The sequence below is a fragment of the Dermacentor silvarum genome, chromosome 2, assembly GCF_013339745.2.
Source record: "Dermacentor silvarum isolate Dsil-2018 chromosome 2, BIME_Dsil_1.4, whole genome shotgun sequence".
In the NCBI taxonomy this organism is placed as follows: Eukaryota; Metazoa; Arthropoda; class Arachnida; order Ixodida; family Ixodidae; genus Dermacentor; species Dermacentor silvarum.
In genome coordinates, this window is record NC_051155.1 from 135335606 (window position 1) to 135361836 (window position 26231).

A 26231-nucleotide genomic window follows, 5' to 3' on the forward strand; every position below is an offset into this window, starting at 1 on the left:
AATAAAACTTGATAGAGAAATGATAAAGCATGCATTATTAAAAACATGCTGTAGAAACTGCGATGTTGTGGATGCTTTGGAGCACTAAAAATTATCAAATTTGTGTTGTGTAGTTCTCGAAGCTTGTGTGGGAAAACGTCAGACGTTCGCGAACATGGCGTAACATGTTGTGTAAGCCAAAACGGATTAACATTTCTGTTTGAGGCTTTCACACGTATGCGGGAAAACATCCACGCCTAGAATCAACCACCCAGAGAAAAAGTTCCGCAGTGTTTAAATGAGAGTGTCAACTGCATGCAGGCAGTCGCGCGTTCAGCCCCACTTGGTACAACACCTGAGGCGCGGCGAGAGGCCCCACAGGAACTGAGAAAAAGTTGCACTAGAACCGGAGACATCTCGTTGCCGGAAGCACTCCGGTCTCTTCGAGTGTGGTGACCGCGCTTCGCTGGAAATTTGGGCTCCGAGTCTTCAATCTGCCATGTGCTCTCTCTCTGTGTGTGTGTGTGTGTGTGTGTGTGTGTGTGTGTGTGTGTGTGTGTGTGTGTGCGTGTGTGTGTGTGCGCGTGCGGCGTGCGTGCGTGCGTGCGTAGCGTCCTCAGGACGTGCGTGAGCCTCAAAACACCCGATCAAGCCACATGTCCGTCAAGGGACGTCCTCAGGAAGCATTCGAGGATCTTTTCAGTACGCGTGGTGTTCACTGAAGTTCACTGTTTTTCGTCCACTAAGTGAGGGCTTAAAACTGCAATATGCACTTACTGCTTCACAGAGCATACTTTTGAGCCCTGTTGTCGGCGAAATGAAAACGTAGACCCATAGCGATGGGGTGGTTGAAAGTAGCATGATAAAGCCAGGAGACTTTAGGAGACACTGATAAACAGTACATTGTCAATAAACAACTTACGTTCAGACAGAGAAATAACAAACAAAACAGTTTATGCCACATACTGGGAAGCGGGCACCAAAGCAACCTGCCTGGGGGGTGCCAAGATTTAGCAACATCTACCTTTGAGGCCGAGATAGCGCGATATTTGCCAGTGGGCTTGGGTGTTTGCAACAATGCTCTTGTCGGTAAAAGTGTGGAAAGGCAGGGTGGGGGGGGGGCGCGAGAATAAGGGTGGGTGGCGGGGGGGGGGGGTTCAACCCCCCCCGCCCCCCACTTACCCACCCTTTATTCTCGGCGCTTCGCGCTGACATAATTCAGGAAACCGGTGCTACTATCACAGTTTCATTCTTGGGCGCTTCCGTTTGGGTTGGTGCTTTACAGCGAATCATGTCTGCATATGGAAAAAAACTGTCACGGTGTTTGTCAAGGCTTTGACACTCTGTGAAGTTTTGGGTGAGAATGTGGCGGCCGCATTCTGAAGCAACAAATGCGCATGTCTTTGATATACATGTATAGAGTCTGCTTAAACTACCGATATTTATTATCGATTACGTGACCTAGAGGAAAGCAATAGCTTGCCCACCCCCCCCCCCCCCCCCCCCCCCCCGAAAAAAATTTCTGGCTACGCCAGTGGTGAATTGCATCTATAATAAAAATTAAAAATATACGTAAAATGCCGGCACTGGGAAGAGGACGCCCAGCTTCAATACATGTCGCGACTCGCGAGCGAACATCGTGTTTGTGAACTGCAAATACAGTGCAGGTGCGGTGGCTAGCGCAGGGTTTGGGCGCCGCGAGTTGCCGTGAGCGTCTGCTTCTTGCTGTTTCTCACCGCTCGCAGCAGCAGCGCCACTTTATTCGAAAATTTCCATAATTAGTTTTTTAATTGACGATAATAAAGAGTAAATAAATTAATAATACTTTTATTATTGAAAGTGAATTTTACAAATATTAGGCTTTGTATTTGAGTGACGTCAACAATGACACACGCTGGTGATGTCGATGAGGTGTGACTAGACCGGACTGGACGTTGGGTTACGGTGGTGATCCGCGGTTTACAGTGAAGTTTCGGCTGTAGTTTCGGGACAGAAGTGATCTTCGACGCCAACTCCTTGCCTGTTTGCTTGTGATAGATAAGAGAACTACTTCAGCCACACCTGCGTCGAGTTTTTACCATGGCGGTATGAATGCAAAATGTTTCTCTAACAGCGCTTGCTACTGCCGTGTCGACTTCTCGTTGCATGTCCAAATTGGGAGTTGTCTTGGGAGCGTCATGCGCATGTCCACTGCTGACACCTTCGCGGACGGATGTGATCCGAGGGGTCACTAATTTCTGTGTTATTACCAGAAATCCTTGTTTGTGAATCGCTTGCGAAGGAGTTGTTTTGTAAGTCGCCGTGCGTTTTTCGTGGCCTACTCATTATTGAGCTGCTTGCGACGTATCATGCAGCTGAATTAAACCAGAAAAGCGACGATCTCACGTTCGCTTCACTATCTTGTTTCTTGTTTTATGTCATGGAAACTACTTACTCTATGGCTGTTATTGAACACTAGGTAAACCAAGTCCGGCTCCTCGCAAAATTCGGTCCGCGTTGGGAAAAAGAATATCGGGATGCACCTCATCATGTGTTGCGTACAAATGCCGTCAGCGTTTTTGTCACGGTGTTGAGGGCAATGATTTAGTACACCACGTAGGCAAACAGTCTTCTGTTTCACTTCTTTCACAGAACCCCAATGAAGACACGCAGTGGAACGACGTTCTTAGGCAGAAGGGAATCCTGCCGCCCAAGAAAGAGGCGGAGAAAACTTTCACGGAGGACGAGATAGTGAATATCGTGGACTCAACAGTTCGAGAAAAGCTCAATGGTGAAAATCTCGCTGTACATAGAAGTGAATGCTAACAGTGCATGAACAGCGGTGCCACACAGTTGTTATGCAGCTTGATGGTTCTTGCAAAGCACCTTGAAGTAGCGCCTCACTTAGCTCGCAGAAGTACTTCGACGAGGGCTAGATGGTATGGCATGAATGTATGCTGTATGGTTGCGCTGCTAAGGGGGCGCACACAGGGACACTGTCACGTAAAGAGGAGAAAGGCGCAAGGTCCGTGTTCATTTCATGTTTATGTGTCACCTTAGCAGCACAATAATACACCATATAGTCATACTCAGCTTGTATCTACCCTATTTTTTTGTTTTTGTCTTATATTTTGATAGTTACCTGTAGATGTTTGTATTCGTACATGTGTGCATCTGCTTGGGCCACCTAAAACAAAATTGCTTGAGGCACAGACAGAGAACAAACCAGAAGTAGTATGATATGTTTCACTCGGGTGCCCCTGCACACACAAACAGTTTAACATTGCCAAAAGTTTTGTGTGACTGGAAGGAAAACTTAAAATTTTGGCATCTGTTGCCAGTTCAAGCAAAACACAAAAAGGAAAAGGCTTGCCCAGCATTCCATGAAGGATTTAAAACCATGAGCAGCCTTACATTTACAGTTTGTTCCCACTTGTTTTTGTACTCTGTGCTTTCTATTTGTTGTCAGTTGCCTCTATGTAGTTAGTCAGTGTTAATCACAGCAAAGAAAAAAAAAATTGTGCATTCCTTGCCTCACCATACAAAAAAAAAAAAAATAGAAAGTAGTAATTTATAGCAATGTAAGAGTCAAATAAGAGCTCATAAAAAGAATTCCTTTGGAGTTAGGGGGGGGGGGGGGGGGGGCTGTGCTAAATGATCACCCCTGTTGCTCACTTCACAAGCTGCTAAAGAAAAAATGAAAGCCTGCATATGCTTTACATTTGGCCGTGTAGTTAGCAGCAATCAGAGCTCACATTTGGGAAAAGGGAGTTGTGTGCTGGCATTTGCAGCTTATCCGAATTCATCCAACATCTTTGCGGTATTACAGGGATGGAAGTGCTGCTCCAATTGCTCCAAACTGAGAGAGATGCTGCGAGATGCAAAAAGAGAGATGCTGCTACATGATGCTCTAAATTGTCATTTTTGTTAGTAACTGCTCCGAACTTGCTCCGAAACGGCGCTGGGAAATTCAGTCTCATACTGATTACCAATTGCTCCTGTGGCAACTGTGAGATTTGACTGATTACTTTTACATTGTGATGCTCAGCTTTATCGGCTTCAATCTCATTTCTGCCACAAGAACTGACATTTTAAATATATAGCTCATTTAGCTGTATTTTTGATCTTGGCATGCAGACTATTTTGGTGAAATGTGAAAGTGACTGAGGTTACTTTGACCTCATACCGATTATCAACTGCTGCTTTGGCAACGGTTATATGCGACTGTGGTTACATTTATAATGTGGTGCTCAGCTTTCCCGGTTTGATCTCATTTCTGCCACAAGTACTTGTGGCAGAAATATATAGCTCATTTTACTGCGTGTTCGACAACCATCCATATTCTTCATTGTTTGTTTCTTGCAATTTGCAGTGACTATTTTATGTGCAATATGTTCCATGATAAATATTAATATTTATGAGACGCTTCGGTGATGCTGTTAACACCAGGAGTCGTATGGTGCATTTTGCCATCTGCTCCGAAAACACCAATAGCTGCTCCAAACTAGCATTTTTTCTGCTCCGAAAACACTTATAGCTGCTCCAAATTGGTATTTTTTTCTGCTCCAAAAAGCAAAAATGTCGCTTCCATCACTGGTATTATCTCTGGTATAATCTCTTGTCCACGTGAACTTTTCTCTTTTAGAGGTCCTCATCATAATGAGGCACTGCCGGTTTCTAATTGATTTTGCTGTATGCAGGTGCTGAAAAGGCAATGGGAGACATGACCCTGGAAGAACTTGAAGAACTTGAGGATGAAGAAGATGAAAGAGTACTTCTGGAATACAGGTAACATGTCTTGAGCTAACCTTTGGGGCAGTTAGTGTCCTTGTAACATGCTGCAGAGGCTGCGGAACTATTGACAGTTGCATCTGTGGGCATTATGGAATGTGTTTAAGACTGAGTTGTTGATATTTACCGGGTATGTCTGAAAAGTCATTTCAGTGTATCGCTTAAAAAAACATTTAATGGTCTGATCTGTACAATACATTAAAATATTTCAAAATAGGCTCCTCCTGCGTCGATACACCACTTCCAGAGAGATTTTTAGGCATCGAAGGCGTCACGGTAGGCCTCCTCTGGAATGTCCTTTAGAGACTAGGTGCAAGCCTCTTTGACTTTCTCAATTGTGCCGAAATGATGTCATTTCATGGGAGTTTTCAAGCGCGGAAACAATAAGAAGTCTAGGGGATCCACGTCAGGACTGTTTGGCTACTGGGGAACCGCTGGCACCTTTGAATCGACCAGGAAGCGGGTCACGAAGAAGGCGGTGTGGGCTGGCGCGTTGTCACAGTGAAGTTTCCACTCGCCCATGATGTCAGCCCGGATGCGATGAATTCTTCATTTGAGTCTCTTGAGCACTTCCACGTGGAATTTGGCATTGACGGTTTTACCATGTGGTACGAACTCATGGTGGATGAGGCCCTGTCATGATGTGCGCTTAGTCGTTATCGACAGATGATCAAGGAGTTGCAAATTTACGGCGCCGCGTGAGCTGTGTGTGCAATGAAGACGACGACGACGACTTGCGATGTGGCTTTGGCGCGAGCGCGCTGAGCGGCGCAAGAAAAAAAAAGGAATCTGAAGAAGAAGAAGTTCGGAAGAGACACGTCAGCGGGGTGGTTCGAGAATGGCTGCTGGGGTGCGGAGGTGTACGCGCGTAGGGCCAGAAGGACCCGAGCGTACAAGGCCTTCACCCAACCGCATCGATGTTTCCCCGATGGCCTGGTGTCTACCGGGCACGTCTAAAGCAGGGACCGTTCGAGGAAGGCTGCTGGGGTGCGGAGGTACGGGCTTGACGGGCTCCTGGACCCGGGCTCACAGAGGCCTCCACCCAGACGCAAAGCGCTTTCCCGGCGACCTGTGGCGTCTCTCTTGGTTTGCGAAGACGAGGCGGCGTTGCTACGACCAGACAGCTGCATGGCTCGGCCGTCCTCGAGCGTCTGTGAGTGTCGCTCCTATACCTTGTCAGCCAGACCATTTCGAGCAGGAACTTAACACCGGTGAACTTTCTTTCACGACTTGAGTGAGCAGAACCGGACTTTGTATAGCCTTCGCGTCCACCGCGTTCAGCTTGAGAGCGTTGTGCTGAACCTCGCGCTGTTTGTTGCGTGCACAAGGTTGCACTTTAGGTTGGTTATCATAGTATCAGCCAACTCACGTTGAGATTCAGTGAATTAATATCTTGTCCCTGCTCTGTATTGCTTGATGTTTTTTTTTATATAAAGTGTGGTTTTTGTGCTTGTTAATTTGCAGCTGGCTTTGTTTCTTTCTGCCCCGAGGCAACACCTCGGCCGGTTAAATAAGACACGAACCCAATTCGTTACAGGCCCCTGATGTCAAAGGACACATTATACATGCTCTTGACCTTTGATTTGCACATTCTGGCCTTCTCGGGGCAAGGACTGCCGAGGTGTGCCACTTGGCACTTTGCATTTTTGTTTCGTGGTCATGTTCAAACACCCAGGACTCGTCACCTGTGATTACATTGTCTAAAGAGGGGGGTCACTTTCACAGAAGTCCCAAGGTTCCTGGCATGTTTCAACTCTGCACGATTTTTGGTAGTCCGTTACCACCTCGGGCACAATCTTCGCGCACACTTCTCACATCTGCAAATTATTTGTCAAAATCTCGTGAAACGGTACTTTTCGGAATGTTTATTGTCTGTGCCACTAAACAGTCACTCGAACGATGGTCTGAGTTAAAAAAGTTGTCGCAGTTTCACCTGAAAGGCGAAGCATCAATTGCGATAGCAAATTTGTAGAGAGCTATACGTAGTAATGATATTAGCTTTATCACCTGTATAAACTTGGACATGCAGCAGCACCGGCAACACGCAGAACTGTTGTCGACGCCGTCGGCGTTTTGCCCGCGTTCGCTCAAAATGCGTGCGGCGTTGGTGACTGTTGTCGGAGCCTCTGATATAAATAGGCACTTGGTGCCGCAGCTAAACGTCGCCTCCCTTCCCTCCCCCTCCCCCACGGCCTCTCGCGCGTCGGAAGAAGGCGCGTTTGCTCTACATATATGGTGATTGTAATAGAGGAAAGAGACGCCTACTTCTGCAGCCCTTAAGCGAGCACGGCGCAGAACGCGCGTTTGTTCTCCGCCGTGCGTTCACTCCCCGTGAAAGCGCGCTGCCCCTCGCGCCCTTCCACTCGCACATACAGCGTTCGGCGCTCGGCGACAATTTCATCTCCATTGACGTCATACGGAACCTCACGGCGACGGCGGAAATCTGCTTTTGAGTGTCCATATAATTGCTATCGCAATAAAAATCTCTCACACGCGTTACATTTGCGTCGGTGATGTTCGTTGATAGCCGTCCAGAGTGGGCTTCATCGCTAACCTCTTCACGACCTTCTAAAAAGGCCTTATGCCTCCGATAGACTTGACATTCTGACAAACATTTATCACCAAAGATCGTCTTTATCATAGGAAAAGTTTCCACTGTAGACTTCCCAAGTTTCCCGCAAAACTTGATGGCAATCCTTTGTTCCAAAGAGCGCTGCATTACGGTTTGCACAGGAAATGAAAACTAGTTCCACAAAAAAAGCCTGTCCTTACTTTCCACATAGTTGCAGACGACTGAGTGACCGCGTGTGCGTAAGCTAACTTCCCCCTCCACCAATCCCAACCTCTCCTAGCACGCTGCAACGTATAGTCACTTCACAATATAATCTCTGACGTTACTTTTTGGACAAACCCTGTAGGTGTGCGTGTGTGCCCAGGAAGCCACACCTATAATGTGTGTTCCTGAACATGTGCAGAGGAAAAAGAGACAGCTTAGGAGTACGGAAGTGTTTTGCTGCTCTGTATGGTAGTGCCCGTTTCTTTTTCATTCTGCCTTTTCCTTTGTGGTCACTCTTAGCACCTTCACATCTATGTGGGCTTTCAAAATGCGTACTCTTTTGAGTAGAGGGCAACAATGTGCATGAATGGCCTGATCTTGGAGGCTGCCCGTGGTAGAAAAATAAAGCTGAAAATGCAATCTGTGCTAGTAAAATTAGCATTGGCTGCTTATTTTGTCTTGAACATTTAATGTTATTAACCACTTAACTGGGTAGGGCACCTACAGATGCACGACTCTCCTGCTGCATTTAAAAGCGCGATTCAAAGGAAACATACTTAAAATTTGAGCATAATATGTGCTACCATGTCTCAAAAAAATAGTTATTGGTAGTGAGGTGCTTGTTTTCCAGATGGCGCCACTTTGCTTTTGCAGCCAGCATAGTACGACTTTCTTTGTGCAGGAACTCGATTTTCGTGTGAATTGTGCAAAACTTCATAACATGGATTCCGCAAAGAAGCGAAACGCTTTCAGAGACAGTAAAATTGCGGCGCTCCCAGAGCAGAGTGATGACTCTGACAATGAATACGGGTTGGAGCTCAACAGGGACTCTGACAACGAAAGTAGCGACAGAGAAGACAAGAACAACTTGGAAGAGCCACTCACAACACCTGTGAATTCTAAAGAATGCCATGACAGGGAAGCCACAAGAACTCTGATTTTCAACGAAGTCTTGGGATGGGCTGTGATGTTGCCCTGTGTGCTGCACTGTGCTTCAAGATTTTTCACATGAAAACGACCTTCTTAAGTGAAAAGGAGCATAACACAATGTTAAATAACTAATTATTGGCTACATAGCAAAGCTTCGTAAACAAAGCATTTTTCTTGTCTAAAACAAAATTTCGAGAAAAAGAACCTCTCCGAACCATAGTCATTCTTGAGTAAACAATTTCCCAGTAAAGGGGTGAATTTGCTCCCTCACCTTCTGTTGTCAAATGTCCATCTATCAATTCTTTCGCTAGAATTTTTGTTCAGAATGATGTGGCAATCAAAACTCATAAGCTGCGCTTAGCAATGTCAAAACTGAAACCACAAGCCTGGACCCTGCAGCAACACTATGGTTTAATAGGAAGCATGTTGCACATTGGTGCCAGCAGCTGCCAACAGGCTTTGTGCATTGTGCTGTAGGAAAAGCATGTTGCATGCTGTAACGTAGTGTACATTCATAAAATTTGCTATGTTCATTTCTGCTGTAAGTTAAAGCTAGATCATCCATGTGTTGATGTAGCATTGGCAGTTGCGTAGCACTAGCTGCCGCCCCAATATAGCACTAAATGTGCTCCTGTCATATCATTAAGTGGTCAAAACATCCTGGTTCACAGCTTTTGCCATTACAGTTTGCAAGGTAGTGCACACTTTAATTTTTCACTCATAGGAAAAGCTAATCGAATGTGTCACAAAAACTGACAACGGTGGTTTCCTTTTTTTTTCTTCTTTAGTATCAAACCTCTTGGCACATCTTTAATAGCAACATAGAGTGTACTGTTGTACATGCCATAACATACTGATCAAAATAGTGCCCACACCTTACATAAGCGAGAAGGGGAACTGAGGGGCTACATTTTTGGTACATACAACCACATAAAGCCAGCAGACAATGAAGCCAAGGAAAGCATAGAGGAAATTACCTGTGGCTTTAATTGAAATGTAGAAATGATAAGGGAAAGCGAAGTGAAAGTGGACGAAAAAACAACTTGCCGCTGGGCGGAGCCAAACCCACATTTTCTGCATCATGCTTGAGGTGCTCTACCAATTAAGTTACAGCAACGACTGTTATCTGCCCCGTTTCTTGGGTATTTTATTGCGATAGCAATTATATGGACACTCCAAGCGCATTTATGCCGTCGTCATCGTCGCCGTGAGGTTCTATATGAAGTCCAACGGTGATATAATCGTCGCCGTGCGCCGTATGCTGTATGTGCGAGTGAAAGCGCGCGAGGGACGCGCGGTTTCATGGAGAGCGAACGCACGGCGAAGAGCAAACAGGACGTCTTCCGTCGTGCGAAAGGCCGTGAGGGGATGGGGGCGAGGGGAGGCGACGTTTAGCTGCGGCACCAAATGCGTATGTTGCGACTCGTAAGGGAAACTGGCGACTCAATCTCCCACGCAAAAAGAGGAAAGCCGGAAGGCAGCACGGGAGGGAGGTGGGCGTGGCTTCTACTTTGCCACCAACCGCGTACTTGTACTTTGTGCGGCTGCGGGCTGTCGCACGCACCGTATCTTGAAAACAATCTCCACATGGCTCTTACCTGTGTGTGCGCTGTGCTTTCGCCGCTCAGTTTCCGTTGAAGCGATAGACCGCACGAACCTTCGGTCACTGCTGCCGCCGAGCTTGCTCACGCCAGCGTTTTGACAGTGGTCTGCAGTCATCGAGTGTAATCTATTCATGTTTGCTTGTGTGCGCTGACACCACGCTTGTTACTTCAGTTAGTAAGCGAATGTGTCCAAGTTTATGCAGCCGATAAAACTACTCTCCTTACTCCGTATAGTTCTCTACTAATTTGCTATCGCAATTGATGCTTCGCCTTTCAGGCAAAACTGATGATACTTTTTTGTGCGTGTAAAAGATCTGACCCTGGAAATGTTAGCCAGCACCACCCATGCGCATGGAGGAGGAAGTAAAATGTCCTTGTAACCGCGGGCATCACATAGCACCAGAACGTCGAGCAGGCAAACTGGCCAATAAACCCTTGTATGCTACCTGAAGGCATCAGTGCTGCCACAGTCAAGACTTTCACTATGCAATTAACAAGGGCTCAACATTTGGTAAACCCTTACTCCCATTAGCTGCTACCCGCAGCGGGTGCACGCGGGCTTTCTGTACTGCGCATTTTTTTACCAAAAGCAGTAGTATCCCATACGCTCATTTTCCTTAGCATCATGAGTGGCTAGGTTTAGTATTTGGTGGGAAAATTATGAAACATACATTTATTTTCATTTGAGAATCATTCAGATTTTACTCTGTCCAGTTTTTGAAGTCACAGGCATTTCCTTTTAGAAAAAAGTTGGAAGCACTTCGGCATGGAGCCGTCGTCCTCTGGTGATTCTAAGTCACACCTACTGTCAGAGATTCACTTTTTCTTCAGAATAAGGCTCAGTGAAAGTGCTTTGTCACAAGTCGTGTAATCGCTGTTGCTATCAAAGAGAACATCCAATATTTCACGCTTAAAGAGAGCACACCGACCACTGGACGCCACCATATTTTGTGCCCCTCGGGACGATCAAAAAACAACCAAAAACATACAAAATTGTGTTCAAACAGCACAGGTAACTATTGCCATCTAACAGTAACATGTCTAACCATACTGAGATAAACTGACTAATGCTGCCATCCATCAGTAGTTTCGAGAAATACAACATATGGCTGCCCGGCGATTTGCAGGTTTTGGCAGCGAATGGGTTAAAGTAATTCTCAACATCATTTCTGATTACATTCATTATCTGATTGATTGATTGATGGAGTTTAACGTCAAAAGAGCAAGACAGGGGGGGGGGGGGTATAGGAGACGTTGTAGCATAGGGCTCCACATTAATTTTGCCTACCTCATGTCGTTAACACTCACTGCTTGGTACACAGGCATTTCAGCATTTCGCTTTTATTGGAATGCAGTCGCAGTGGCTGAGAATTGAACCTATGATCCCATGCTCGGCAGTATAATGCTATAGCGATTGAGTCACCATGGTGAGTGAATGCCATTTGCTGACATAGCATGTACTCGTGGCCTATTTTGATGGGCTGTAAAAATCAAATAGTGACAAGGAAAGGCTCACTCACCCCTCCCCCCCCCCCCCCTTCTTGTAACTGTTCATTGGACCCTGGGAAACCCTGTAATGTGTGCTCTTTTGAGTGTGTGTGGGTATTTAATATTTTCGTTAATTCATTTGTATGTAGTTGCATAGGTGCAACTACATACATGGGATCTACATACTTGGGAATATACCAAGTGGGCACATACTCTAACCTAATATGATTAAGAATAATTGTTCAGGTTCAGAAGACAGCCAATTCAGCAAGTACCTCCTTATGTAATATGCTCTGACAAGGGGCCCTTAACCCGCCGTGGTTGCTTAGTGGCTATGGTGTTGGGCTGCTAAGCACGAGGTCACGGGATCGAATTCTGGCCGCGGCGGCTGCATTTGATAGGGGTGAAATGCGAAAACACCTGTGTACTTAGATTTAGGTGCACATTAAAGAACCCCAGGTGGTCGAAATTATTATGGAGTCTCCCACGATAGCGTGCCTCATAATCATATCGTGGTTTTGGCACATTAAAACCCATAATTCTTTTTAAGGGGCCCTTAAGGGTTAAATAAATTGTGATGATGATGATAGTACTGCTAATCCCAAGGGGAATATACCAAGTGGGCACATACTATAAGATTATATGATTAAGAATAATAATTGTTCAGGTTCAGAAGACTGAGACAATTCAGCACGTACCTTTTTATGTAATGCGCACCGACAGTGAACGCTTCGGTGGTCTCAGCACTACGACGCCTCGATGCCAGCATTCGAAGGGACGCTGGCATCAAGAAGCACTACCAACGCCAGGTGGCGTTCACCGTACTCAGCACAGCGGAGCGTGGCCTCCGCAATTAGCTCTGAAAATGTTTCTGAAGTTGATCGCGGAGGCTGCAATTACGACGCGCTGTACGCGCTGATTTGACTCGGTGACGATTCAGTTACGTGCTTTGTCTTGCGCGTTGTATTAGTGTGTCAGTTACGTGCTTCGTCTTTCGCGTTGTGCTAGCGTGTGCAGCGTAGTGCAGCTTCCATATGCACGACGGTTGCTCATGGTCATCGACGTTGGTAGTCGTGATGGAGGAGACGTGCCACCAGGCGTCAGCGTGGGTGCATCAACGCCTAAGGGCGCTTTAGCCACAAAACACCAATAGACATTATATATCAATGTGCAATAAACATTACACTACTTCTGTGAAGACACGTTTCACTTTCGTGTTCTATACCGATTCCTATATAAGAGGGATCAACCACATTTTTTTTATGTAATATGCCCTGACAAGGGGCTCTTAAGGGTTCAATAAATTATCATGGTGGTGAACTGTATGCCTTGGAAGTACATTTTTGCAGAAATTTGAAATGGCTTAAGGGGGGATGGATAGCAAACCTAGCTGTTCAGCTACTACTGCCTCTAACTTTGTTATTTTTGACGCAAACTCAATGAAGTTCTCCAGGCTGTTTGAAATTGGCATTTACAAAGTGCGTTTTAAATTTGGTACGAAAATACTGAACTGTTCTTAAAATATTTAAAAAAATTCTTGAAGGAGCATTCTTGAAAAATTCTTAATAGGTACAAATGTCAAAACTTATCTAGTTGGTGGACGTGCAGTAGGTGTTCTTCTGAACCAAAAGAATAACTGTAGGTTTGACGATTTAGTAAAAAATTTGTGTTTCCTGAGGACTTAAATTTTATGGTTTTTTTCTTAAACAAAAGCTTTAATAAAAAACGAAATTCTGGTGGCAACACATTTTATTTTGTTCTGTAGTGGCCCATGATATTCATCAAAATTGCCATCTGAAAACTGCAGTGGTTGCAGAGAAAATGTTCCTTTTCTGAGCAGGACGCAGGTGTGGTAATGGGGGGAACACGGACGTAAACAAATGTTCGCATGCAAACTCCCGCGACTGTCATGGCCCCTTTTGGCCCCATGCTGAACTACTGAAAGCATTAATATAGCTAGATACACTATATTTTGAAATAATTATATCTGTAAATACATTTAGGTGTCCTTTAATAATAAAGCAAATGCCACAGCACATAAAACAAACTTGTGCTGCGAGTAGGTGCAGTCACGGGGGTAGGCGTTTCTAAATACCTTTCGTTGCGCATCTGAGGGTGACACTTGGTGGAAACATTTGTCAAGAATGCTGGCATATTGTGGTGGTAAAATAATAAAAATAGCATTTTTATTTGTATTGCCCTCCAACCCCCCTAAGCAATTTCTGCCTTTTTAATTTTAGTGCTGCACTGGGTAGTCAGTGGCAATTACTGGGCATGCCAAGTGGCCACGCTGCTGGATTGAATTTTCATACTCCAGAAGTGGCCGGTGTATTGCACTCCATCTGTGCTTCAAATGTGCGACTGAATATACACCCACGCTTTCTTTCCCGTGATCATTTGTTATATTTCTGCATGAGCACATGATATTTTGCAGTGTATGTGACAGTGGATAATTTTTTTTTATCTGAAAACTGCCACAATTCTTATGAAAATAGCAACATTATTACTGTTTCATATAAAAGCCTTATCAGGAACAACAAAGCACACTGTAGGCGTTGCAGTAGGTGCACTTATCTGCTAGCATGCTGGAGGGCTGAACCTTGCAATACCACGGTATTTGTTTATTTAATTTAGATACATGGAAATAATTGTGCGTTTTACTTTGGCAAAAGGTATGCATTGACTTTATGAAAGCCTGATGTTTTCTTAATCAGGTCACCGTAATGTTATGCATAATGCATAATCATTTAATCAATTTGCATGACTTACTTTTGAGGAATGTGTGTTTCACTCTCTTTCTTCCAGACAGAAGCGTCTTGCAGAGATACAGGCTACGATGCAAAAGTCTCGATATGGTGACGTGCGGGACATCTCTGCAGACGACTATGTGGAACAAGTGAACAAGGCTGGCGAAGGTGTTTGGGTCGTCCTCCATCTCTACAAACCTGGGTAAGTGCTTCTCGCACACAGTATGAGAATATGAAGGCCCCAAGCACTTCACTTTCAGTGAAGCGTTTGAGACCTTCAAAATACTTAGTTATACACGTCACTTTTTGTAGTGATCGCGCACCGTACCACTCGCAACAGAGCAGGCTAGCACATTCAGCAAAAGAAAACCCTTATTTATTACGAATTCAAGAGACACTTATTGAAAGAAATTGCAAATTTTCTTTTGCACATTTTATCCTATGGAGCGTGCGACTACAGCCAACCTGACTGCATTGAGCTTCACGGCATGCTTCCCGCTGAAACCCAGAGTGACACAAGGTACAACTGTAGAGTGTTGAATGATGCTATTTATTTCCTTGTCAAGATTCTTAGTTCGTCTGCAGGCACTTTACTGCTGCCTTCATCGGCATTTGCTTTCTTCCCATCCTGTATGGCTTCGACAGTATCATCGGTCATCAGTCCTGAGCAGATCAATTTGTTGGTGGGAGGCTACCATAGCTGCAGCAGTGTCTGGGCTCTCCAGTGCACTCTGTGTTGTGTCATCCGATGCTTCTTATTGATATCGCAACACAGTGGTGGCTATAAAGAGCCGTGGTGGAGCCACTATCTGCTTTCATCATAAAGCTCACACAGTATGCTGTCGAGGACATCAGGGAACCAGCCGTTAGAGGCATCTAAATTCCTTCACTGTACAGGCAAATTCGTTGTGCTGGTCTCCACTCTAGAAGCATTCACATTACATATGAAAATAGGAATTCAACCTGGACATACGAAATCCTTCGTTATGCGGATAATTTTGTCGTAGAGGCATTCGTTATAAAGGCATTTGAATGTACTATTTGTGGTGTGCAACCCACACACAGTTATCCTGGTCCGAGTTTCCGAGCTGTCTTTTAATGCGAAAGCATCAAATGGCCCATCGAGCGAAAAAGCCGGCATCTATAGCAGTGAAACGGCACCTAAATTACCATCAGCTGCAACACCATGTCACGGGCGCGCCTCAATGGAACAGAGCGGGCGAAACAAAGTTGCGTGAGGGCAGTGGGAATTGCCGCAATGCCACGTCACCAATGCGCCTCAACGGAGCAGATACGGTGACGCGATGCCCCGGGGCGAAATGGGGTGTTGTCGGCGAGGCAGTCACGTGACGCGCACATGTGGGTGCTGCTTTCTCACTCTTGGCAGCCGGCGTGGCAGGCTTGAGTGGCAGGCGATACACATAAGCGCAAACGCTAGCTCCAACACAAGCACGCTGTTGTCATTCCATTATCATTATTTCATTGTGTTCATTCCATTGTGAATTCCTTCATTGTGATGCTGTCATCATGATTCTGCTGTATTCACTCTGTCATCATCACTGCATTGTCATTTCATTGACATTACTAGAAATTGGATGTTTAGGCACTAAGATATGCTGTTTTAGGTGCCTATAACGGACACCAAAGCTCTGATTTTAAGGCATATATAGGTGACAAATGGTATCCTTAACGCATGTACATGCTCAATTAATTAGAACTTCTTCCGTTGTGCATCTGAGGATAAATTATAATTTTTCAAGTTGCACAACCACTAAACCCCTGTTTTCTAAAATTCACTTTATTTTGTCGATAAAACAGAGTGAAGAAAGTAGCATAAGTTACAAGATTTATCTGAAATGTAGTGCGACTAGACACCATGAAAAAAGTAACAAACAATGAAAGCAGGAAGAAACAGGCACCATCTCCAAATTTTCTGGCTTTATGTTGCGCCTTTTTTCACTGAGCATTGGTTTGTATGCAGAAAAGGAATGCTCAGCATCCACCAAAGTTAGGGGCACATATTTATACTTTCGATCCAATGCCCTCTGGAATTCCAGAATGTTCGCTGGTCAGAACCTTTGACAATTCTTTCAATGGTGAAAACCCAAATTTGTTACGGGGCAGATTGAGGTTTCTATTTAGCTCCATCAGCAAGAGGCTCATTGGGAATGGTGGCAAATATTTCCTGTAAGTCCAAAATGAGCGCCACATTTCGGATCAGAGTTATGCTCAAGCATTCGTGTTTCTTGATGAGGTCGGCTAAAAACATGAAGTGAGCATAAAAGTACAATAAATCAAATTCAAGTGTATTGTTGCCTAGAGCAGGTTGAGCGCTTGTCACAACAGTGCTCCCGTCTGTTGCAAAGGTTTTATTCATTCATTCATTCATTCATTCATTTTTGTATTCATTGGGTACACCCCTTAACAATTGTAAAGGGGTTTACTGAACAGTTCAGCTGGTAGCGTCAAGCGTAACCTATAAGTCAGGTGATGCAGAGCAGGAACAACTGGTGGCCCGAGAGGCTCACACACGTTTCAAGCACTGGGCTTAGTGGTTGCACTGCAGGCATCAAATAGACGATCTGGCTGGCCTTGTCCATGTGCTCTTCTTCGTCATTACAATTTGTTTATTTATTTAGGATATACTGCAGTCAAAAAGACCATGCAGGTGGGGTTGCATAGATACAAAGAACTATCTTTGTTGTTTCGTACAACAATATAAACTGTTGTAAAGTAACACAGAAATCTTGTACAAATTTAACAAAAAATTAACACTGAACATGACAACTGGATCAACCATAACAACCTTTACACCTGCAAAGTTTCTGTGGCAATAATCGGCGACCTTCAGCAAATGTTCCCGGCGGGTGGTAAAGTTGTAAACAAAATAAGGTTCAAAACATGCGAAAAGGCATTTTGGGGCTCTGAAGAATCAATAGAGGCACCAACATCAAAATAGGCATTTATAGGCACAATGAAGGTGCCATTAGAATGTTTCTAGACCCATAGTTAGTGGTTATATGTTAAATGGGCACAATGAAGATGTAAGGAAAAATAGGCATTAGGCCTAAAGTTTCGGTCCCTAGTCATTACGCTGCTGTCATATAGTTACCATCATTCTGTCGTCGACACTCTTATTATCATTATGTCATTGTGCAGTATTCATGAACTGCACCCTCACTATTTGCAGACCTGCATATACTGCATTTTAGAGGTTGGATTTCTCACAAAGCTTATTCATCTAGCGGCTGAACTTGCTAAATTTTTGAGCATGAGATTGAAAAAAGAATGTTGCTTTATCTAAGGATCATGGCCCTAAATATAAGTTGAGATGCTTTCACATGCTGAAACTTCTGAAATAAAAGAAAAAGCACTATCTATAGGGCAGCTACATCAGTTGCTGAAATTTTCGTCAACCAGCAAGTGCTGCCTGTAACACCCAAACGACTAGCTCCATCCAATTGTTTTCCTGGTGCCAGAGGATCAGTAGCTCACTTAGTTCACAGGCTCATGCAGTGCAGACTTGGAAGATTTAGTTTGAGAGCCAGTGGCCCTAAATTATTTTTTTTATTGTTATCTATCCCACAAGGCAGGTGGTATGTAGCTGGTATAAAGCGGGGGGGGGGGGGGGGGGCAACACCTCCCAACATTCTTTCAGTGGTTTCAAGGTTTTCGGCGGATGCTATACTACTCCAAAAACCAGCTGTTGATGATGCACATTTCTGATAAATAACAAAGAGTTAGTCTGAGGATGAATTATGTCTGTGTAACTGAGCAGTACCATGGCCAAAAAAGGTGAATTCATAAACGCATTTAAATCTGAGTTGTGGCTTCTGGGATTAATGTAGGCAGTGCCAACACTTGCCTTGTCTTTTCTTGCATCTGTTCTCACTGGAACCCTTCCTTTCTTGCAGCATTCCATACTGCACACTAATCAATCAGCATCTCAACCAACTAGCGCCGAAGTTCAGGATGACCAAGTTCCTAAGGAGTGTGTCGTCCAATTGCATCCCAAACTACCCAGACCACAACCTGCCGACCATATTCGTGTACCGCGATGGCCAGCTGAAGAAGCAGTTCGTCGGACCTGATGTGTTTGGAGGCATGAAGTTGAAAGTAGACGGTACGTAAAGTAATACCACTCGGAGTAATTGCTTTTACTCAGACACCACACCAGGTAGTGCCTCCAGAGCAATGTTTACATAACATTGCTCTGACTTCCTCTCCCAAGATACTCGGGCACCCATCCTTGCACAGCCCCTGCTACTCCCGAGTATGCTCATTTTGCGTTTTTCAGCATACTCACTGCCTTTCCAGAAGCAAGTTGTGCAAAAAATAGTATTGCGTACCTGTTGTGCCATCTAAGGAAAGGTCGTATAAATACACAAGAAAATAAGTTAAATTTCTGACTGCAGGTAGAGCAAATATCTCAGTGCTCTGTTGATCTATCATAGCAGGGCAGCCATGGTGAACCAGTGTGGAAGGTCTGTCCACACTTTGGCACAGCAAAGAGATTTATGAATACTTGATAAATTATCAATTGCAAAAAGCGTACGTCGAAAAAACAGCTCTTATGTAGCATGAAATGTTCACAGAACCAACACGTGAAAATACCTGGCATGGTCTGTAGCTGCGTTTACATGGATGCGACAGTAGAGCATCGCCTTTCCAAGTGCATTCGGGAAAGGCGATGCGACGCCGTTTACATGTAGCGCATTAACTCTCGCGAATACGTAGCGCCACGTGCGTGAGTCACCTAGCGCCCGCAAATCTACCCTGGCCTTGCGCATTACTGTGATGCGCCTTCCTAGCGCATTACCGCTGTTTACATGAACGCAATGCGCTAGAAGTGCGACGCAATACGCCACTGTCGCATTCATGTAAACGCGGCTTGTGTAGCAACTGTGATCAAAAACTTGGCAGTCAAGGGGTATGTCTTAAGTATGCAGTACTATCTCTGCACCTCATGCAAGGTTCTCAGATAAGAATTACAGAGTGGTGGTGCTGCTCTTAAATCACTTGTGTGCAAGATGCCACAAGTGACTATATTATATATTTCTCTTCTTCTTGCTCTGTCTCTCTCTCTCTCTCTCTTTTTTTTAAATCTGGCACGAAAGGTGTAGTACGAAAATGCATCCACAGATGTATGCCACTCTGAGCAACTCAAACATCGAAGACTGCGAAGTTGTGGAGTAGACCTCTGTTGCTTCGACGGCAGTTAATTTGATTTTTTGGCTAATGGTTAATTCGATTCCAGCTGAAGGTCCCTGTCGGCACCCATGCATTTTTCTATGGGTCTAATCTTGCGTTATTTTCATCCTAAAATTCACCTTTGCCGGATAATTAGAACTTTACCAGCCAGCATTCATGCACCTGACCCCTGTGGTGATCCCAATAGCAACCCTTTTAGTAGCAGCGTCTGTCTCGGCGGAACTTATGGGGCATTGATGGCTTTGAACACGCGTCATCTCCTGTCGAAAACAGTATTTTCGGCCCGCCATAGGAATATTTTCAAGCAATAACCATAGCTCACAATTTCTGATTGTGGTATTTACCCAATTTTAACACACACTTCTTTTTCGAGAAAATTTGCCAAAATAGCCGCCTGAGCGAAGTCGGTCACGATACCAAAACTGCCTTCGCGTCATTGGTAATAATTTACCGCGTAACGCGGATGTATTGTGGGAAAGCTGGCTTTAAAAACCGTGCAGGGAAGCTGACTTTAGGAAACCGGCCGTCATTATGCTACACGTATTAAACCGTTGCCCATTTTTCTTGCTAAAAAATCAAATGCTCATTAGATTTCTACTTTGTTTAGGAGCTTTAATGTCATCTCTATGTTAGTTTTCTGCTTTGGACACATTGAAAGTTAGCGCACTCTTGTGTGTTACAATCGAGAAAATATTACCAAATAAATCAGCAGTGTGTTTTGCTGTTTTCTCTGCATCTGGTTTAATTCTACCGCTGGATAATTAAATCGCCTTTACTGGTCCCGTCAGGGTAGAATTAACAGAAGTCGACTGCGTAAGGAAGTTCTCACGCCCTTCAGAATTGCTGGGGATCTGTTTTGCCACTGGCCGAAATGACCTAGAACACGTGGCCCCTCAGCAAGACTTCCGAAATTGAAGCAGCTCCCTGCAGTGTGCTGAAAAATCTCAGTGGCACTGTGCTTGGACTTGCATCATATGAGCTAACCGCCAGGTGTTCGCATCGTCTGTTTAGTTGTTATTTAATGGCTTCTAATAAGAAAATTATACAATTACCAGCCTTGCAGCTTTGCCAAGTTTGCTTAAATGTATATACACTCATCTATATCAGTTGAGCCACAGTGAAATTCCGTTGAAGTTGGCCTTTAAAGGTGAATGCTTGAGATACATTGTTGACGGCCTTTTTTCTGCCTGCCTTGTCTTTGACTGACTACCTGAAGCTTGGAAGGCAGTGTCACAAAGATTCCACTGAACCAGTGCAGTGTGTATGTCATGTTCTGCACTTGGGCACCACTGCAGAAGCATTATGATCGTGTGTGCTGGGGAGCTGGTGTCGACGTTGATTAGTGTCTGTAGTTCGAGATCGAAGCTAGTCTGGATCCTAGACTAACTTCTATGTAGGATTGCAATTACTAGCTCCTTAATGCATGTGCATACCTGCCAACCTTTACGATTTTATTGATGCCCGATTTTTTAGAGCTTGTTTACAATTGTCACATACACACCAATAATATTGCTATCCTTTATTTGTGTCATGCTTAGGGCAAAAGTTAATCCAATAATATTGCTATCCTTTATTTGTGTCATGCTTAGGGCAAAAGTTAATTTGATGAATACAAATGCAGTCACTGATGAATTTTCAGAGCCCAGGCTTTTTACCCACTCGGTTGTTCAGACCTACCTGCAGCACCACCATGCACTCCATGAAACCATTTTATAATGGCAATCGAACGTTCGGCTACCAGTACATGAATATTTCCTGAATATTTCATGAATTGTTTCTTGTGCCTGTGGCACAGATCACTTTAGCTGAGTCTGTGAAGCGTGCGGCCCGTTCACGGGGGCATCTCTATAGAACAATGCCTGCAGATTATTTTATAAATATTTGGTAATGTCTAGCATTTCTCACCAAATTTTAGTATTTATTGCTTCGAAGGTAGTATTTTTTAAATTTTCAGGTTGACAAGTCTTGATGTTTGACACAGGGCTACCATCCTTGGTGCATGAGTGCAGAACACAATGTGCACACAGTGATAGCAAGAATAACACAGCACTTTAACAAGTGTCTCCAATGTAATGCTTTGGCTTCTGGGATGCTTTGGGTTCTTGGGCGCAATAATAAAAGCAGAAGTGGAGTAAGGCAAGCAAGAATTGAACAAGGGTAGTCAGTTTTGATTTGCTGTAGCCTCCCTCTTTATTGTGGCTAGCTTCCCTCCTTGGTTCTTCTCCTTCATTAAATGCCACCTTTTTGCTGTTTTAACTTGAAGCATTCTTGGCCTCTTACCAGGCAGTTTGCTCGAGGCAGGTTCCCGTCTCACCTCATTTGAGGCGATTTCAAAAACAGAAAATCTGTCTGGCACTGGTTTTCGAATCAGAATTCTCGAGTGCAATTGCCGCGGGCTCTGCCCATTAGGCCACTGACGCAGCCATGTAGTGAGTGAACGATTGTAAAACTTACACTATCCTTTGCTTGTGGCACTTTTGAGACATTAAATGATCGCATCATGTCACATAACAATTTGCTTATTGAAACGAGAGCAGCTGTGTATGTGTCAGTTTTCCCCCATGGCCGTGTGGTGAGAGCTTGAGGTTGCAAAGAAGGAGACGCAGCATAAGTGACATGCCAAGCAGTTGAGATGTAGGTAGTATTCCACTAAGAAAAGAGCTCAGGAGGACCGCGTCCTCATCTGGAAACAGGAGGCCAAATGTTTTGCGTAAGTCGGTTCCAACATGAGTTGGACAAGCGTAAAGTTTTTTAAAAACTTCTTCCTACACCGTTTAGCCCAACTTTAATACATTCTCTAGCTTATGAGTTGCTTTATGTCTCTTGTCTACATTTTCCAGAGCTGGAGTGGATGCTTGCAGAAGTTGGTGCAGTCGAAACTGACTTGGAAGAGGATCCCCGGCCGAAGACTAGGGATGTTCTCTTAAGCACCCTGAAGGCGAACTATGATGACGCTAATGACTGGTGAAGCAAACCGCTCTCCCAGGCTCTGAAACATCTTTATCTATTGGACATTTTGGTCTTTCATGCACCACCGCTCTCCCAGGCTCTGAAACATCTTTATCTATTGGACATTTTGGTCTTTCATGCGACCTTACCTTAATTGTGGAGTGATGTGGACATCGGTGTGAACTGTAAAGATCGACACCGCCTTTCTACATTGTTCATTTCTGGCCAAAGCAACCTGTGCTTAGTGTTAAAAAAATATTGTGTGCCTGTTCTCTGTGCCTTTTTAATGTAGTAGCAGAATGGCCTTTACTGTGCAATTTTCTGCCAGTTCACTGGAGACGGCAAACGTGCATCAATCATTGGAAGGCACAGGTGACGAAATTTTGTAACCCCTGATTATGCATTTGTTCTGCATAAGAATGTTGCTTAATAATGGAGACCGTGGCGAACAAGCATCCTGTCTTGAATTGTGTGCCCAAACCACTGATAATGTTGCAATGTCATTGATGTCATGGCGTTATTGCTTACTTAGGTGTCTTCTGTTCAACAATGTTATTATTGCGATAACAATTATATGGACACTCAAAGAGGATTTCTGCCGCCGTCGTCGCCGTGAGGTTCCGTATGACGTCAACGGCAATGAAATCGTCACCGCACGCCGGACACTGTATGTGCGAGTTTTCGAAAGGGCACAAGGGACGCGCACTTTCACGGGAAGCGAACGCACGGTGGAGAACAAACGCGCGTTCTGCGCCGTGCTTCCTGAAGGGCTGCAGAACTAAGCATGTCTTTCCTCCTTTACAATCACCATATATATAGAGCAAACGCGACTTCTTCCGTCGCGTGAAAGGCTGTGGGGGGACAGGAGGGAGGGAGGGGAGGCGTCGTTTAGCTGCGGCACCAAATGCGTATTTATATAAAAACATTGCGAGGCAAGAAGGTAGAAAAGACTTCCGACGCTGCTCGACGAGTTTCCCGTTCTGATATCGTCGAAAACCTCCGAGCCGCCACTTTTCGTCGCAGTCCCACTTGTTGAACGTAGCGACCCGGTCGTATGCCTCCAGCCAGCTTTCGGGGTCTTCACATGGCGAACCACGGAAAGTCGGCGGCTCCCTGGGTTGTTGCAGAGGCCCTGGCAACAATCACCAACGCTGCGCGCATTCGGTGTGAACGCGGGCAAAACGTCGACGGCGTCGACAACAGTTCTGCGCGTTGCTGGTGCTGCTGCATGTCCAAGTTTATACAGCTGATAAAACTCCTATCCTTACTCCGTATAGCTGTCTACTAAGTTGCTATCGCAATTGATGCTTTGCCTTTCGGGTGAAACTGCGACATTTTTTTTTTCATAATGCATTGCAGTTCCTTGTAATGCGGGGCATTGGGATGCGTAGGCTCGCCTAGACATTGTAAAAACCTATGTAGACCCACTGAACTGGTGTGGGAAACTTTGAAGTGGTGCCTTTGACAATTGCATCATTTTCTCATGTACCAAAAGTAACTGTTGTTTTCTTCTGCCCATGTTCACAAAGATGCAAAGGGTGGGTGAGAGAATGAGAGGAGCAAAGGGAGCCAGAGAGGATAACCAGAATAACTTTCTGTTTGTTACCCTTCTGGTGAGCAGGAGGAAACCGGGTAGATAAGGGTGAGAGAGTGAAATGAAAGAGGGAAGAATTGATTGTCACAGATAGGTTCGAGAAAGCAGCAGTGTAGGTGAAAGGAGCAAGAGAATGATAGTGAATGTGTGTCATTGTGTGTAGTGTGTGAAAGTCTTGAGCAGAGAATCGAGGAACTCGGAATGTGTAGCTTAAGTGCTTAGTCTGTATTGCTGTGACTGTGAGATGCAATCGTGAGCACAAGAGTGCAGAAGGTTATGCACAGTATGCTGAGTGAAAGAATTTTACTGAAGTCACTAGACAGTGCAGTAACAGCTCACTTGTGATGATTCACTGAGGAATTATTTACTTCATGCAGTATTGTCTATGCTGTCCCAGCATCACATGTCAGCAATAATTCTGTAACACTGCTTACTTAGTGAATGCAAATGATATGCACACATAATTACATGCATAGGAAGAAAATAGTTTTTCTAGGCACATGGGTCAAGAAGATTTGGTGTACAGCCGGTGCCAAAATATTATGGGACGTGGGTTCCATGATTGAGGTTAATTTCCTAAGAGTTTGTTCCTGCAGCTAATAAAACCGTACAATGGTATCTTTTTTGCCCACGCTAGTTTAGACTGTAAATCTGAATACCAGGGTGCATGCCAAGAATGCAAAGATATTTGGATTTTGTCACGCTAATAATACATGGCATTCTGCTGCTGAGTACAACGTAGAAGGCCAGTTTCCTGGTTTCGAACATGCACCAATCCAATCCAAGATTGCACAGACGTCTTTATTCTTGATTTAAGTACACACTGAAGAACCTCATTAAAACAAAATTTACATATCTCATTACAATGTACCTCGTGGCCCAGTTGGCGCTTTGGGAAAAGGAAACCAAACTACTAATCATTCTCTCCTGCATGTCAGTGCTGCATAAGTTGACAATGCTGATGTGTTTGCCATGTTGGCAACGACTGTGCTAGAATTTCAAAGTACTAGAAATGTTTCAACACGATCCTGCAGTAGAAGATAAGTATAATGAGGATGTGTATATCACTCGAAAGCATCATTTCATTCGCAGTCAATGCTGTAACCAATTTGGCTCAATACAATGGCAAAATCAACTCGTAAAACATACCTTCAGAATCAGTCTTGGCTCCTTGAATCACTGTTTGCATGTAGAGTGTAGCGTCACCTTTTTTATCTCATATAAGTTTAATAATTGTTTTACATTGCAAAACATTTGTAAGGTAGTTAATTTACATAAAATCTGAATACTTATTTTAATGAAATTTTGAACGATAGTGCATGATGCAACAGGGGTGCTTGTATGTACAACATGTCTGGTGATATCGAGGTATGCTTGTAAGCCTTCTCATGTCACCAAGTGACACAAAGCAGAAAGCAGTGGACTAGGTGTAACGGTGCTCAGAACACGCATAACATTGAGTAATGCCAACTTAAGTTGGCAACAAGTGGACTCATGAAAATAGAGAAAAATTGACTGGCAAGCTAGGCTACTTGTCATTGTGAAGTGGTAAACACTTGCCACTGCTTGTGCCAAGTTGCTCATACCTGCGTCATCTGCAGCATACAATTTGACATAAGTGCTTGGTGGTGAGTACTATAATTAATCTATTTGAAGACGGGACGATCAGGGGTGCGGATATTCTTGAATTCAATTGACTTGAGAGCTGTGCAACTCCCAGTCTTCTTGTCTGACTCGTAGATCTGTGATGTCAGTAAGATCAAATTATTCTTATTTGATTCTGTCAACCTAAGAAAGCTCCTTCAATCTTTTAAGTCTCTCTTTATGCATGACGAAAGATCCAAGGGCTTTCTTTTAACCTCCTTTATTATTATAGAGTAGTAATATCTTTTTGTAATCTGAATGCCTTGGATATGTATTTCACACAGTATTTTTAACTTGCTGATAAGTATTGTCCTCCTCCATTTCACCCTGTGCTCTGGTTCATGCCTTGTTGTGTTGTTGCAGATAATATAATATATTCATTACACGGCACTCTGCAAGAGCCATCTAGTGAAATTATGTTGCAGGGTTCTGTCTTTCGGCGTATTGTTGGCTGTGCGTGAATTTTCTGGAGACTGTTGGATGCATATTTCATTGTTCTATTTATTGTAAAGGGAAGTCGAATAAAAATTACACAAAGA

General features: G+C 44.3%; 1 protein-coding gene across 1 annotated transcript; it reads left to right on the top strand.

Annotated features, from left to right (window-relative positions):
• The first annotated feature begins 1880 nt into the window (after positions 1 to 1880).
• LOC119441802 (phosducin-like protein 3) lies at positions 1881 to 26231 on the top strand. The gene is made up of 6 exons (XM_037706419.2): positions 1881 to 2064; positions 2611 to 2749; positions 4659 to 4746; positions 14353 to 14496; positions 18209 to 18417; positions 22346 to 26231. The coding sequence occupies exons 1-6, from the start codon at positions 2059 to 2061 to the stop codon at positions 22471 to 22473; spliced, it is 714 nt and encodes a 237-aa protein (XP_037562347.1). The 5' UTR covers positions 1881 to 2058; the 3' UTR covers positions 22474 to 26231.